A 17160-nucleotide genomic window follows, 5' to 3' on the forward strand; every position below is an offset into this window, starting at 1 on the left:
ATATATATATACACACACACACACAGCTTTCTCAGAGAAATTAAAGTCTTGGGTCTTCAGAAACCTCAATATCACTAAGTATCACTCCATTTTTAGCAATCTGATTCCCTCCAGATTTTCTCTTTTCAACATTTTGTTTAATACAGTGGTCTTCCTACTACCTTAGTTAAACTGCCACCCAAGTAAGATTTACTAGAATCTTTATCTTCAAAATCCCTTTTATTGATCCTTCAAAGACCAAAATTTTTATAAATTTCCCCTTGCTGCCAGAACACTACACAGAAGAGAGCTGTGTGGTAGGGAAACACCACTGAGTGGAAACAGAGCAAAAAGGGAGACATGAGGGTGGGATTTCAAGAGGGAGAAAAACACCACAACTAGATATGGGGAAAATGAGAGACTACATAACTACAGAAAGGAAATAAATCCTGGTGGGATATGAGAAACTTATTTTTTTCTTATTTTGCCTAAGTCAAGAGCCTAACCTCTTTCATTGTTCTATGTCTAGATTAATAGATTCCAAGGCCAGAAGGACAACTGTAATAATCTACTCTGACCTCCTGTATAGCACAGGGCACAAAATTTCCCAAAAATAATTCCTAGAGCATATCGTTTAGAAAAACATCCAATCTTGATTTTAAAATTATTAATGACGGAGAATCCACCATGAATCTTGATAAATTGTTCCAGTGGTTAATTATTCTCACTGTTAAAAATTTACACCCTATTTCCAGTGTGAATTTGTCTAGTTTCAACTTCCAGCCATTGGACTGTGTTATACCTCTCTCTGCCAAATGGAAGAGCCCACTATAAAAATATGTATTCCTCATGTAGATACTTGTGGACTGAAATCAAATCACCCCGTTACCATCTCTTTGTTAAGTTAAATAAATTGAGCTCCCAGAGTCTATCGCTATGAGGCACATTTGCTAATCCTTTAATCATTCTCATGGTTCTTCTCTGAACCTTGTCCAATTTTTCAATATCCTTTTAGAATTGTGGACACCAGAACTGGACACAGTATTCCAGCAGCACTTGCACCAGTGCCAGATTCAAAGATAAAATAACCTCACTACTCTTACTTGAGATTCCCCTGTTTATGCATCCAAGGATTGTATTAGTCCTTTTGGCCACAGCATCACACTGGGAAATCATATTCAGCTGATAATCCACCATGACTCCAAATCTTTTTCAGAGTCACTGCTTTCCAGGATAGAGTTCCCCTCTCTTGTGAGTATGGCCTGCATTCTTTGTTCCTAGATGAATACATTTTCATTAGTCATACTAAAATGCATATTGTTTGTTTGTGCCCAGTTTAACAAGCAATCCAGGTTGCTGTGTATTAGTGACCTGTCCTCACTATTTACCATTCCCCCAATTTGTGTGTCATCTGCAAACTTCTAGTGATTATTTTATGTTTTCTTCCAGGTCACTGATAAAAATGTTAAACAGCGTAGGGCCGAGAACAGATCCCTGTGGGACCCCACTAAAGACACGCCTACTTGATGATTCCCTGTTTCCAATTACATTTTGAGACCTATCAGTTAGCTATCTTTTAATCCATTTAGTGTGTGCCATGGTTAATTATACATTGTTCTCTATGCCACACGTCCAGGCACTCTCCTCTTTAAAATCCCATGAATATATATTATTAGCCGTTGCATTCTGTTGAAAGCTACCAGTAAAGAACTATTTTAAGAACATTTTACAGAAGTTTAGAAGTTTTTATTGGAGCTTGTTTTCATCTCATCTCTCCCCTTGTGTAAAGTCATTTGACTTAATTACCATTAATTCAGTGTCAGACACACAACTCCCCCCCCCCGCCCCCGGAAGTTATTTTAAATAGTTTTTCTAAACATAAAATTGTTTTGACTATACTGTTACCTTCGCATCTTCCATGGCTAGATGTCCCATTGCTGGGAATCGCTCCCTTCTCAATGGGATAAAGCTTCTACTAACTGCCTATCTAGCAAGGCCACAAGATGCCAGACTTTAAAGTCAGGCTTTTTTATAGCTATTCGCTGGCAGATAATTGGAAGTTTAAACATCAGCCTATAATAAACAGTTAGGGTGGAATCCACAAAGCCCCATAGACTCCTAACTTATGTTAAGGTGCCTAACTTCCACTGATTAAATAGAAGTTAGGAGCCTACATTGATTCATGGATTCCACCCTTGGTTCCAGAAAATCTGATATACCCTTATAAAGGAAAAATTGACTATCTAATAGAGGCAGCTTGCAGTATTACTTTGAAAAATGGTGATCCTTATTGAACTATGCCAAGACAGTCCAAGAAGCTAAGAAAAACAATTGACTCATTTTGGCCAATTAAGAACTCTGCAAATTAAAGAGTACTTTCTTTGTGGACTCATCTACATTCTGTTTGATATATGATGGAGAAACTGCTAAGAAGGCAACATATGTTTATCTATGTATTTGTGTTACAAATTTAGGTTCGGTCTTGCCAACTCTTATACACACACTTAACTTTAAGAATGTGAATAGTCCTGTTAAATTCAGGAGTACTTCTTAAATGCTTTAAATTTGCATATGAGCGTTTGCAGGATTGGAGTCTTAGGTTGCTATTACACCAGACATTAAATGTCATACGTAAATTGTTATTGGTGAGGTTTTCCTGGACTGTATTAAATCTTGTTTGTACTTTGTTTGCTATATAAAGAATAATTCAAATCACTGACACTTCAGAGTATTGTACCTTATTATTGCAATGGATGCAGTTCTAACTTGTAAGCACCTGATTATTTTCTTGTTCTATCTATACTTTTTCAAGTTTCTTCTTTTTTTAATAGTAATTTTTTTAAAAGTTAAAAAAATTAAAAGAATAGGTCACAAGCATAAGAATGAATCCTGTCCTTCTTGGGCCTCAAACCAGGTATGATTTTTTTTTTCCCCCCAGAAAATTCCACACTGGGAGGAAGAAAGAGAAAACATTTCTCTGACAGTTTTTTTGTTGCTGGGTGGTGGTGGTGGTTTTTAATGGTGGGTGTTTGACACTGATCACAGGCATGGCATGCTAGAATAAGTCCCAGTGTGATAGACTAGTGGGCACAGGGCACATGAGATGATCAAAGTGAATAAATAGACCTATTGTATAACTCTACAATTCATTCCATGAACACTGCATCTATGAGTTCACAAATGTGCATACACACATTTTCCCAGACAAAATATGCTAAAATGAAGTTAAGGTTGAGAGTATATATTAGTAATTTAACAGTAATACAACATTATGGGGATGGTGTAATTATTCCCAAAAGATACATTACAAACCCAGGAAATTCAGAGTTAAAGTTACATTTAAAAGAACTCCAAACATATTCAGGTAAAAAAAAAAAAAAACATGGTGAAGAACTCTAAACAACCTTATCTCTGTCCTGAAGTAATGTAATATTTATGATCTCAGATTAAATTTATTTTTAAAAAGAGATTTTTTCACATTTCTCCTCCCTGCATGGCATCAGTTTCTGGGTTTGTAATGCATGGGTATAGGATAATTACAACTTCTCTATAATGTTTTCAACTGAGAAGTTACTGATATATATATTCTCAAACTTAATTCCATATTACTGCAGTTTCTTATCTCAATTTCTCTAGGGTTTTTTCAGTCATGAATACTAAACAAGAAATCTAAGAAGAATATTACCATATAACATTTCTAATTATTTGGAGATCTGCAGTATCAACCTCAAATCTTTTTTTGACATTTTAAATTTAGGGGCAAATTCACCAGTACACCAAAATAGCCAGAGTATGTCAGCTAGTTAAGATGGTTTTACAGCTGCTTTGCATCATCAGAGCAGCATTAAGCATACTGGAGAATCTGACTCTTAATTTGCAATTGACTTATTAAGTGAGAGGGCTGTATTAGCAAAACTGGTAATCCGTGAAGGAGTGTAACAGATCTTAGTCAGTGACTCTCTGTGCTTCCAGGATTCCCCCTGTGCTCCTGCACAAGATTTCTATTAATTTTAACTATATGGGAAGTCTGAAATGCCTGCATTATTCCATTGTTAAGATCATTTGGGACAGAGAAAAGACTGATAGCTGCTTAATTTCTTAAAGTCTTTAACTTAAACTAACTAACAAAATAACTTGTAAATTTTCAGAAACACTCTCTCACTCAATGACTGGTCCACTGTGGATAAATCATTAAATACACCTCTACCCCAATAACATGCTGTCCTCAAGAGCCAAAAAATCTTACCACGTTATAGGTGAAACTGCGTTATATCGAACTTGCTTTGATCCACCAGCATATGCAGCCAACCCTCCCCCCCCCCCGCCCGCTTTATCACGTTATATTGGGTCACGTTATATCGGGGTAGAGGTGTAGTCATTGGGCCAGAGACGGAGGGAAAGAATGACTGTAGTACAGTGGGTACGGCATCCACCTGGGAAGTCGGAGACCCCAGCTTCAGTTCCTCTGCTCCATTCACTTATTATTTATCCACAGTGGACCAGCTTCAGCAGGAGACTTTGAGGAAAACCCACATGAGTGATTAAGGCACTCTCCTGAGAGATGTGGGATACCTCTGTTCAAATCCTCCTTCTCCCTCTGCTAGTGAAGGAGGAATTGAACACAGATCTCTCACATCCCAGGTGAATGCTCCAACCATGGGGCTAAAGTTATAACATGGGCACCATCTTCTCCTCCTCTGTCCAGATTCTGAATGGGACCCAATCTGGTAGGCACATTCAGAGGCCACCTACTAGTTTGGGCCATGCATGTGAGATAGGCAGCCACATGGCTATTTTTCCCAGACTTGTGAATCACTCTGGGGTTTATGAAGGAGATGGTGTCTCAACACCTTGAGGGAGGCAGACAGGCATACTCTCAGAGACATAAACGTAGGCACAAAGGAGAACTTTTACCCTGAAAACTTAGGTGCCAAATTAGTTTTGACACCTACAGCATTTAGTGGGTGTTTTATGGATCTCAGTGGCACCAAAAGTGGGATTTAGGAACCTTTGTGGATCCCACCCAATATGTTTTGGCAACCTGAACTACAAATGCCTTTACTGTTCAAGCTGTAAGAAACACTTTGTTCCCCCACTTGAATATCTACTGAAAAAAAGCTCCTCCCCGCTCCCTATTAGTATTGGTCTAAATAAACATTTAAATATGTAGGATTTGGGAGGAGGAGAGGGGAAGGAGGAGGAGTGATTTACTGTACCTGAAAGAACACCCATCATTCACAAAAGTAATCATTTACCTGTCTAAATTTCACAAAAGCTCATCTCTTTCACCAAAAGAAGCTGTTACAATAAGAGATATTACCTCACCCACCTTGTCTCTTTAAGAAAAAGAACAAAACGTTTTTTAATCGTATTATGAAGAAAATCCCTTCTACATATTTTTGTTTACAACTGAATAGGTCTTCAAGTTGCAAGAATGTATGAGAAATTCAGACGTTCTTTATAAAATACTGGTTCTTAAATGTGGAACCCCCTTCTGTCCCCTCCTCCAAGACAAGGGAAGTATCATTCCCATTAATTCAATGGGCAGTGCACAGATGCGCTTTTGCGACAGGTGTAGCGCACTAGGGGTGCACCTCTGCACAGGTGTGCTAGGGGGGCTTGTGAGCATGCACAGGAGGTGGGTGGGTGGGTGCACGCAGGTCAGCACGGACAGGGCGGGGGTGATGGGTTGCTACGATATCACGACAGGGGTCCCCGCGTGCTCACAGGACGCAAGGTGCTGGGGGGCTGTGCAGGGCTGGGCTTTGCAAGCGGCGGGGCGCGCAGGGGCGCTCCAGGGAGGAGAGGGGCACTCTGGCGGGGCCTCACGGGAGGGAGACAGGGGCTGGGGTGAGAGGCTAGTGGGGGGCCCGAGTGGGCGGGAGTCCGGAGGCGGGGAGCAGGGCCAGCCGCAGGGGGCTCGAGCGGGAGCAGAGACAGGGCAGGAGAACACAAGCCCCCGAGGGAAGCTGCACTACCTGGACCCGCTTCCTGTGTCTCCTCCGCTCCGCCATGTTGTCGCCGTCTGGTCTGCCGGTGACGTGGGGGTAGGAGTCTCGCGAGAGGCCACAGGAGCCCTTATGTAAGCGGGGCGGAGCTGGCTGGTAACTAAGGTGGGGCTGGCGACTGACGGGAGGGGTGACGTGGAGGCTGAGATGGGGACAAGCTCGCCGGATTGGGGTAGAGGCAGTTCTGGGGGACTCCCGGCAGGGCTCGAGCCAGGCGGGGCGAGCACCCCCCTGGGTATTAGGCGGCCTCTTAGCGTCTCTCTTCGGTAGCGCGCCCCTCATCGCCTCGCCGCTGCTCCGCCTGAGGGGAGGGTCGCGTACCTGTGGTGCCTGCATCTTACCTAGCGCCCCTGGACGGGACACCGATGGTAGGTGCTGGTGTGGTGTCTACACTAGCGCTCACAGTGGTGTTAGTTAACACATCTTAATTAACTAACCATTCAAGTGTGGCTATATCCCTGGAGTTCTTTTCTCACCCTTGTGTCCAGGGTCACCACCATTTTGGGGCATTGGTGCACCTCAATCCCTGCTAGTCTCTTCCTGTGCCACACAGTAGTTTAGTCTGTTGAGGGCTGTAATGCTTTAGTCTAAAATCCAGGTTATTGGGTTCAATTCAAGGGATAAGCGGGTGATAAACAGGCGGTCAGCCTAGAATCTGATGGGATGTTCTTTTCTGGCCTTCAACTACCACTATGTGTCAGCATACACAAAATCATGTATGCAGTTATCACAATTTAGAACAATTGCCTGAAATGAGCCCACAAATTTAGGTGCCCAATTGTGCATGCATTTTTGCACATTGGCTGAAGGCATCCTGTTTTGAAAAGGTCCAGAATTTGGTCCAAAAGGCTACAAAGTCCTTGGTCAAAAATTTTAAATTGAGTGCCCAAAGTTAAGCTCCTAAATCTATTTTTACTCAGGTGTTTTTCTTCATCTCAGCCTGCTGTGCTCATGTGTTCTATTCATGTACAATACAAAGCACGTCATGATGCACCAAATGTGTGTGGCAGCACTCCAGGTACATTCTGCCAGGTACACTATTTTATGCCAGGCAATAGATTAAACAAACCAAAAAGTATCTCTAACTGGTCATAGACGTTATTCTCTATCTTGAAAGTCTGCCTCAAAACTAGGTTAATAATAACCCTTTCTTTTGAATATAGGCACATACATTTAGAATGGACAATTGACTACACATTCCTAGATGAGAGATTAGACTAAAGCAAAGATACAGTAGTTGATGCACTGTGCCTCCGTTTGTAGATGCTTGTTGATATGTCTACAGGTTATGAAGGCATTGTACCTGTTTAGGTTAATCAGACCCTTTCCCATAGTTTGAGCAATAGGTGCAGATATACATCTTACATAAAAATCAAATACCTCTTTACCTGAGATTGTTTCACCACGTGCTTTTACTAATAGGCCATATATATTAGCAAAGCATGTTTAGTTCTGTATCAGAATATGCAACTCACACCAAACCTTGTTGTACCTGGTTACTCCTGCTAATCTGGAAGTGCTCAGTGCATCTCAGTTTGTATTCATCCGCAAATGAAAATTATACTGTCAATTGAAAACAGTAAAAAGTTTTTAAAAGTTTCAGATATACTTTCCCCTGAATCACCCTGTGCACTTCTGTGATTTTATAATCACAATTTCCTATTTTTTTTAATGTTTTTCTCTCCGTTGGTGTTGGACAACACACAAGCTACAAGTTAAACTGGCTGACTGTAGAGGGGACTATACACAAAATAAATTGAAAATATAGGGAAATAAAGTTTTAATCCATTTTAGATAGAGTAAAATTAGGTGTTTCTTCTAAAAATAGTGGATAAAATATATTCAGACAGAAGTGTGATTTTTAGGTTGGCAGTAGACTTTTAATAATTATTTAATGTGCTTAGCTCTTGAAGTTACAAAACAGTAGGTTCAAACTGAGGCTGTTGGTTTAACTTTCCTGTGAAAGAGGTTTTGCCTGTCTCCTGAATGACCAAGGATAACACTTTACTTGGCATAGAAGTGATGGAATGCACAAGTGCTAACAGGACACTAAGTAGAAACATGACTTGATATGCAGAATAATGACAAATGGCATGTGATGTAATGCTTAAATCTATCTTATGAGAAGCGTTCTGCTAATACTGCAAGAAAGCTTTGGCTACTCAGGTTAGAGACATATTCATACACACACAAAACACTTTAGAAAGAAAATGCTCTCACTCCCTGGAACAGGAAAATATGTCCTGTGCTGTACCTCTCTGTCATGGTGTGAGGTAGCATATATCTGCTGTTAAAACAGCAGACTTGTTAACTGGGTCATCATCACATCAGGAATTTAAATAAGTGGAACAGCAAAGTTTCTTAATTCAGTCTACATACTGATCTTTCATTAAAAGGCATCTTACACAATTTCTGGAACCTGTATAGTAGGGAAATTCATGGTATTGGAGCAATACTTGGAAAGTCTGCCTGGAAGAATGCAGACGTAGGTGAACTTGGCTCTGCAACAAACAGAGGACTACCTGAAGGCCAACAAAACAGAGGAACTATTGTGGCCACAGCCGTGAACTGAAGGAGAGTTGGATAGATGGTAGAGCCATCCCAGATAAGAATGAAGTGACTTTGGAACTCCAAGGAATGAATCAAATAGGAATAGGAATGCATACCAAGAATCGAGGAGGGCACTATTGGCCTTTCCTATAATTGTCTTATATTGTCGCGGATATGTGGAATATAAAACAATTATTATGGCGGAACCTGACCATGGAAAGAGATTGTTTTACAGATGTCACAAAGTCCAGTGCTGCCAGGGGACGTCCTGTGTCACTGCAGCTGAAAGAGATGGTATCAACCTTCATGGAGTTGGGGTGTGTCCAGACATTAGCATGATAGGGCTTAGTCAAAATTGAGTGATTGCAGGTAGCAGAACCTTTCAAGGTGTTCTGTGTTCATGTGGATTCCAGATGTATAACTTACGTGGTAGTTATCTCCCACCAAGTAAAAAGAGTCAAATGGCTCAATTCATAATGTGAGTATCTCACTTGTTCCAATGGCCTGTTGTCTTTAGGAGAGTGGGATCATGCTCTTGCCTTGCTGGAGTTTGAATAGGGCATAATAAGAGAAATGTTGTAGGTAAGGAGGAGACTGGATCTGCTGGCAGCTACGTAGGACTTCAGGAATTAAGTTCTGAATTTTGTATATTGTGTTAGGAGTAGAGCGGGAATACAAGCAGTTTACAAAGTGGGTTTTGGATGCGTGATGTTCAAATAGTTAAGATTGTTCTGTATTGTATCTATCTGATTTAGACAGTAAGCTGCATGGGGCACAGACAATTTCTTTGTAAAATATCCACAACTATGGAACCAGTGTTTACAGACTTCTTTATAATCCCTGATACTGAGTTCTCTGATTTTACAAATGCCACTGCTCTTAAAAATCAAGATGGCTATTGTGACGCTACATCCCATATTCTTCATAGAAAGATGGTTATGATACGAATATGGCATAACTAAGATACCTTATATGAGCCACCTTGCATAAAATATATCATTGGAAAGGTTATAATTTACTTAATGTGATTATCAGATTTGTATGCATGTATCATTTCTGTATCTAAAGTTATGAATGTTGACTATGTAACAATTACATCTGTGTTTATACTTGGAAAAAGCCCATCAGACAGTAGGTAATCAGCCTTAATGGGCCATTAGAAAATGACAATGAGTCTTTGAAGATGTGAATTTCCAGTAAGGCCTGGAGTTCTTTCCCATGGCCATTGCAAATAAACCTGGTTTCATAGTTGCTTTGACACTGCAAGGCCAGCTGATAAGATCACCTGATACAAAATACCACCTGGGACACTGTTGATACTTTTCCTCTGTAGGCGGATGGAAATCAAACAAAGGTTTCCCGCCTGGGGTAAATCTTTTTTAATGCTGGGGAGGGGGTTAATCTGGACTCTCCTTCATTGCATACCCAGGAAGAAAGGCTGCTGAAAATACCTGAAGGGACAAAGGAACTAACCTGAGGGGAAAGGCAGAGGTGAGTCCAGACAGACAGGGGTCTAGTCTGTAAGAATAAATAACTGGAACTCTAAGCTACAGAAACTCTGCAACTTGCCTAAAATAACATTTAGGGTGAGAAATTACTTCTTGAAACCAGTCTCTTTAAGATCTTAAGCTTAGTATGCGTGTTTTGTTTTATTTGCTTAGTAATCTGCTTTGTTCTGTTTGCTATCACTTATAAACACTTAAAATCTGCCTTTTATAGTTAATAAATTTTTGTTTATTATTAAACCAAGTTTGTGCAACTTCTAACTGGGCGGGGCAAGAAGTTGTGCACATCTCTCTTCACATTGAGGGAGAGGGTGAATTTTTATGAGCTTGTACTGTGCCGATCTTTCTATACAGTGCAAGACAATATTATTTTGGGTTTATTCACCAAAGGGGGTGTGCACATGAGTGCTAGGTGAATACTCTCACACAGAGCTGACTTAAGTCTGTGTCTGCACCTGGGTGTGGCCCTGCCTATGTGTGTGCTCTGCAAAAGGCCAGAGTGCCTAATTCAGCAAAACAGAGAAGCCAGGCTGGTGGAGCAGGAGGGGCTTAGTGAAACCCCAGTACATCAGGTGGCATCCCAAAAAGGGGGTCTAACCTGTCACAGTTATCACTACACATATACATATGTTTGTCCATTTTAGTTAGAAACCTATTTTCTAATACATTTCATAGATTATACATGGTGTAAAGCTTTTGCAATGATAAGAACTTTCAAACTGGCCTTTCTTTTTAAGAGAAATCCTAACACAGCTTTCTGTATCCTTTAAGACAAATAATACACAACTGACTGAAAGGGATGATTCAGAAGTCACCCAGTAACCCACTACAGGGCCCAGACAAAAGAATGGAACCAGTATGGTCCATCATGTAATACATACTTTGGGACAACTTGATCTGCAGATCACTGACACTTTAAGCCTTACCAGCTTTTTTAAAACTGTATTGCATCAATGTATAGAAAGGGAGTCTTTAATCAGAGAATCCAGACAACCTGAACAGTATTCCTCCATATTAAAAAAAAAAAAAAAAATCCTTGTGCAATTTGATATTGAAGTCATAAATGCAGATTTGCCAAAAAACATGAAATATATTTTAAAATGCATACTGTGCATTACGTTACAAGTATAGATCAAATATAAAGAGAAGGCCATGACTGCAAGTGAATTATACTCTATTGTGCCTAGTCTTTAACCTTCTCCTTCCAGGAAGGTTATTAAAAAGGTTATAGCTGGGCAACTTTGGTGTAATCTAGTGTCAGATTCCCTGATCTCTTTCAGTCTGGCTTTGGACCTGATTATATCAGGAAGAGTGGTCTCATTGGTTGATGATCTCCTAGAAATAGACAAATTATATGTTGAGGCTGATTTTTCATTTTTTTTTCTTTTAAATATTTGTCAGCAGTTTTTGATACCAATGCCAGTGAAGTTCTGTTAACACACCTGCAGATACTGGCTAGGATGGATGGGAAGTTTTTATTTTTCTCAAATATATCCTAAATTGTGGGGTTACAGAATTGTTCATGCCTAAAAGTTCTCTCATATGGGGACCACTGTTCCAGTACTATTCTGTCACTGCTCTGGTTAATGTGTACAATATGTGAGGCCATTGCAGGAAGATAGTGAGAAATTTTGGACTATGCTGCCATCAGTGTTCAGGTGACATACAGCTCTATATCTGATTTTCATTGAGCGTAGATGGAGTAGTGTATCTATTTCCCAGTGCCTGGCTAGGATTGAATGTGGATAGGGTGAGGTGGTTGCAGTTCAATCCAGACAAGTTGTTGATGCTGGTAGGACGGGGCAGCATCTAGCAGAAGGCAAGATGGAGTGATGCCTGCCTCCGTGATTGAGTAGAACTGACTACATTTTGTCAATGAGGTTTGCAGTTTGGGCAGATGAAACTTTTGGATCCAACTTTGCTCCTGAATTCTCAAGTGGTATCTACAGCCTAAAATGTTTTTTTTCATCCAAGTCTGGTTAGGAAACCAAAACTGTAACCATTTTCTGTGGTGTAGGCCTTGCTGCTGTTACCCATTCCTCCAAGATTACTTATTGCAATGCACTTGGCAGGATACTCTCAAGAAACATCTCAGAAGCTACAACAGCTGCAGAAAGCAGCTGACCACCTCCAAGGAGAACTTAACACCAGTTTTCCAGAATGATTTTGCTTCTTATTTCCTTCCAAGTGAAATTCAGGTTATTGACAGTGATCTATAACAGTAGTTCTCAAACTTTTGTACTGGTGACCCCTTTCACATAGGACGCCTGTAAGTGTGACCCCCCTCCCCTTATAAATTAAAAACACTTTTTAATATATTTAACATCATTAAAAATGCTTGAGGCAAAGTGGGGCATGGGGTGGAGACTAACAGCTCGTGACCCCCCATGTAATACCCTCGTGACCCCCTGAGAGGTCCTGACCCCCAGTTTGAGAACCCCTGATCTATAAAACCATGTACGACTCCTGTTTGGGATCTGCCTAACTGAGATGACATCTTGTACTATTTGTAATTCAGAATGTCGAGGCAAGTCAGGTACTTCCTTAGCTTTAAAAATCTTGAAGCTGGAGTTGGGGCCTTTGTTTCTAATATGTATATTTCTGTTAGTCTAACAGAAACAGAGTTTGTTGACCATTCTAGGATCTATTTTCATAGGCTTTTACCTCAAGGAACTGATTTTGAGGGATGGACACAGTTCACAGTGTGGAGGTGCGAATTTATTCTACTTTTGTTTATCTTGGTCAATAAATTGTCTATGACTTTAGTAATTTTATATTTGCACTTGGACACAATGTGTTGGGCACATTTTACATATAAAAACAAGTAAATAGTACTAGGAATTGGGGGTAACATCCCATATGTGAGATTATACATACAACCAATGGTAAAACTGGTAGTATATTCCATGAGATTTAATCAGTAATGATTGGTGGATTTCAATGTATGCATATATAAAGTGAGGCATTTTGGTTCTAAGAATCATAAGGCAACTCATATGATGCCTTGTAAAGAGCTGGAATATACTGACAGGCATAGATGACTGGTGCAAATATTCTTGTGGTTGGGTCTGAGTTCCAATGGCCTATTCCTATTAGCACCCAGGACCAGCAAAATCTGAGCACCAGGAAAGTGCTTAAAATAAGGGGGTGGGTTTTGCAACCCCAGATTGAGCAGGGGCGCTGAGGGGCACATTATTTTAGTGAAGTTGCTGCTCCCTCAGACCATTCAGCTCAGCTCTGTTTTCCCATCAGCACTGAGTCCAGCTCTGCCCCATGCCACCCAGCTCCAGTTAGCACCTCCCCATAGGCTGGTTGTTCCCTGCTGGCATGATGAAGAGACAGCCAGACCAAATGTGGGTGACACTGAAACCCAGTGCATGGACTCCTGCTCCTAGTCCCAGGCTCTGCCCCCTGTGACTGATCCTGTGTCCAGGTGCAAACAGGTCAGAGGCAGAGACGCTGAGCAGCAAGATCCTGTGCGCCTGGCAGAGAGCAATTTGTGGGGACTGATCTCTTCTAGCCCTAGCCACCAGCTGCCTATGCTGATAGGGATTCAAGTCAGCTGTATGGGAATGTGTTATTCAGTTGCAGCAAAGAAGACTAGTCAGTTCCTGAGCTGCATCAGAAGTATTACAAATAAAACAAGAGAAGCCATTATACCATTGTTCAGCATCTGAGGGAAGTACCTTGTGAAGTGCTGTGTCCAGTTTTCAGTAACCTTCTGTAAAACATTTGTGGGATGGAGAAGATTCTAAGGAGAGCGGCTCAACTGATAAAAGTTATGTAAGGTCATAGCTGTGACAGCAGGTTGGTGAGCAGAAGCCTATAGAGTTTGTAGAGAAGCTTATGGGGATGGTAATATAGTACTTAAAGGAGACCTCAAAAGTTTAGGTGAGGCTCTGTTTGAACTAAGCTACAGTAAGAAAATATGTGGACAGCCCAGAAAACATAAATTGAGGTTAAAAAGTTCAGATATTTTTTTTCCCTCCATACTCAAAAAAATTAACATTTTGAATTCTCTGTCCTGTGAAGACTATTCCACAATTCTAGGATTTCTTTTTTTAAAAATGGGCAATTATTTGGTCACTGCATAGCCTGAAACATCAGTGGTAATTCTTAACTGGCAGTTCTTTCTTTGATGCACTGAATTACAATAATTATCTGATTTGGGGTCAGATTGGAATTCCTCTCACTGATCATACTGAGTTTCCTTTAGAGATTTTTCACCTTACTCTGGACTATTAAGAATGGAATCGTCTATTAAGACTATATGGGCGTAGTCTACATCATCAAATTCTGCAATATGGGGTGAGAAAAGACTGGTATTGATGGACTTTCCAACTTCTATTTTTTCTTCTCGTCAGAAGTATTTCTAATTCAGTTATTCCTAGCACAGATTGATTTTCAACACATCCAGTATTATATTTTATTTATTAAGCCTTGTCATTGAGCTTGGCTCTGTACAAACAAAAAGTCACAGTCCCTGCCCCTACTAGCTTATACATCTAGTGCAGACACAGGCAAAATAATTTGAACACATATAAGACATACACCCCTTCATTAACTGCTTCATTAAGTAAATAATGTCCAGTGCTACCACGTGTATTCAGGTGCATCATCTGTGTTCAATTGTGATTTCAGTGGCACATCAAAACAAAAGAACACAAAGGTGGCATGGACACCGGAACACCAGTAAATTACAAAGCTCAGCCAATATGGGTACATATTTGAGACGGCTAGTTACACCTCTAGTGCAGCATGTAATATTTGTTAAAAATATATATATATAATCTGAAAAGCATAGCAAGGGCTGAATATGTAGCCCTGTCTAGTAGTGCTGTGAAGAATTTTTTTTGCTTTTCATTCTTATTTCAGGAGCTGGTAGGGAACTCTTGGAAGAGAACATTCATCACTAGAGGTTTCTCCTCGTATACAAAGAGAATGGATGTGTCTGTTTATACGAATCCTCTTTCTTCCCAGTTCATCCCACCACAGATTTCTACCCTGCAAATCTGTGTTCATTATATTTTGGCTGCCCTAAGTGACATGTTTCAGGCATAGAAAACTGATAAATAATTCTTTTTCAGCATGGGCAGAATAATCCCATATGTGCAAAATGATCATGTTTCTTTCACAGTCCAAGCTGCAAAGTTCAGGTCCAATTTTCCCCACCTTTTGGAGTGTTCAGATTTGAGCCCATTTAGAAAGATAGGCCTAAATTCCGAAATCAGCTCCAGATCTGAAATCATCTTATTCTAGGGTATGGTATATTGTGTTAAAGTCCCCTCTGGTTTCTTTAAAAATAAATCTGGCTTCCTTCCTATCCTATCCTTAATAGGTACTGCAAAGGTGCTATTCTCAGCTACAAAGAGATGTCACTTAGCCTCTTTAGCTTTGCAGTGACTCTTATGACCAATTGACCTGAGAGAACAGCAGAGCTCTACCCTCCCATGTGAAGGAGAATTTCATGGGTACTGTGTAACTCTTTTTATATAACAGTAAGGCTTTCATAAAGGTACAAGTTTGAAAGTCTTGCAACTTAAAATTAAGTCACAAACGGAATGTTCCATACAATGAGAAGGAAGGGAAGATTGGAAGGACCATTGCATTAATTGTTTCAATAAGATAAAGGATACTGCCAACTGGAAATCTGGTCAGTTTTACAAAAAAATAAATAATTTAAAATAGCTTCAGGCACTACACCTGTCCCTCAGTCTCTCTGACTATTTTTGTGGTTTTACAATTGCCATTTTTTTTAAATTGTCTTTCCTGTTGCTGTGTTGAAAAACTACACAACAAAAGGAATGTGTGACTACAGTGAAACTTACTATGAATAAAGAACTGTTAAGAGCGCAATGAAAGAACGAAGAATAATTTTTTACTCTAATCGCTTTCACTTTTAATAATCATAAGCCATACTGACTCGAATATTAGGTAAAGATGTTTCAGGAAGAATGTGTTTTAAGTTGACAGTGGCCTTTTATCCAAAAGTTTTAAAAGTAAATTTTGATTATTTTTACAGAAAAACCAAAATCCTTTCTAGAAAGTTTTTAGCATGAAAAATACAAAAAAGTTAATGAAAAGGGTAGAGGTCAATACTGGTAAAGTTATCTGAGAAAAATTGACAGCAAACTAATTACCATTCTAAGTTTATAACACTTAGTTTTTTTGGTTTTGTTTTTTTTGTAGAGAACCTTATGGAGTTATACTTAGTTTTCGGCTTCAGGTTTTTTTTTTTTTTTTTTTTCTCATTACAGTGTTTAATTTTAGGGAATTTTTTACTCATATTTTAGAAGTAAACAATGGTTTTTTTAAATCTCTGCTTAAAACATTGTTTTCTTTGAATTATATCAAAGATTGTTCCCTTTGTACCCTTTATTCCCAGGGATGATCTCCAAAGATCTGATCTAAAACCCATAGTCAACAGAACGACTCCATTGACTCAATAGGATTAGGATCAGGCCCTCATGAGTAGAGAGGACTGTAGGGTCCTAGCACGATAAATAGTTTTTAAATACTGCAAAAATGACAAATTTGGGGTATTTACTATATATATCAGACATATCATTGATAGGTTTGTTGGGTTTTATTAATTTAGCCCTAAAACCAGAACCCTAGTTCTAGTATGTAGAGAAAATACACAATATGTCAGTATTAGAGTCCATCCTGCTCCAATAGAAGTCAATGACCAGAACTCCCATGAAGCAGAATCAGGCCCCTACTCTTTTTAGGCCCAAACTTAGCTGTTTCAATAAGAGAATATGCCTAAAGGCACACAGTATGACAGTACAAATACAGTAAATAAGCTTCTTCATTAGTTGCTGCTGTTAGGCATCTTTCACACATTATCTAATGAACAAGGTGTGATCTACAAGACCAAAGACTAATATAACATGAAAGGAGAGGAGTACTTGTGGCACCTTAGACACTAACAAGTTTATTTGAGCATAAGCTTTCGTGGGCTACCGCCCACTTCATCGGATGGATAGACTGGAACATACAGCAAGAAGATATTTATACATACAGAGAACATGAAAAGGTGGAAGTAGCCATACCAACTGTAAGAGGCCAATCAAGATGAGCTATCATCAGCAGGAAAAAAAATAATTTTGAAGTGA

The 17160-nt window shown here is 39.8% G+C and overlaps 1 protein-coding gene across 2 annotated transcripts in view; it reads right to left on the reverse strand.

The window, feature by feature from the left end:
* The window catches only part of SEC62 (SEC62 preprotein translocation factor), a 35580-nt gene extending 29523 nt beyond the window's left edge, over positions 1 to 6057 (reverse strand). Inside the window, exon 1 of one of the 2 annotated variants that reach the window (XM_032783704.2) lies at positions 5958 to 6057. In XM_032783704.2, the coding sequence (XP_032639595.1) occupies positions 5958 to 5993 (36 nt within the window). In that variant the 5' untranslated portion in view covers positions 5994 to 6057. Of the gene's footprint in view, positions 1 to 1082; positions 1211 to 5957 lie in introns of those variants that run through there. The other variant, XM_075068402.1, reaches the window with a different exon arrangement.
* Between the last annotated feature and the right edge of the window lie 11103 nt (positions 6058 to 17160).

The sequence above is a fragment of the Chelonoidis abingdonii genome, chromosome 8 (assembly GCF_003597395.2).
Source record: "Chelonoidis abingdonii isolate Lonesome George chromosome 8, CheloAbing_2.0, whole genome shotgun sequence".
Lineage (NCBI taxonomy): Eukaryota > Metazoa > Chordata > Testudines > Testudinidae > Chelonoidis > Chelonoidis abingdonii.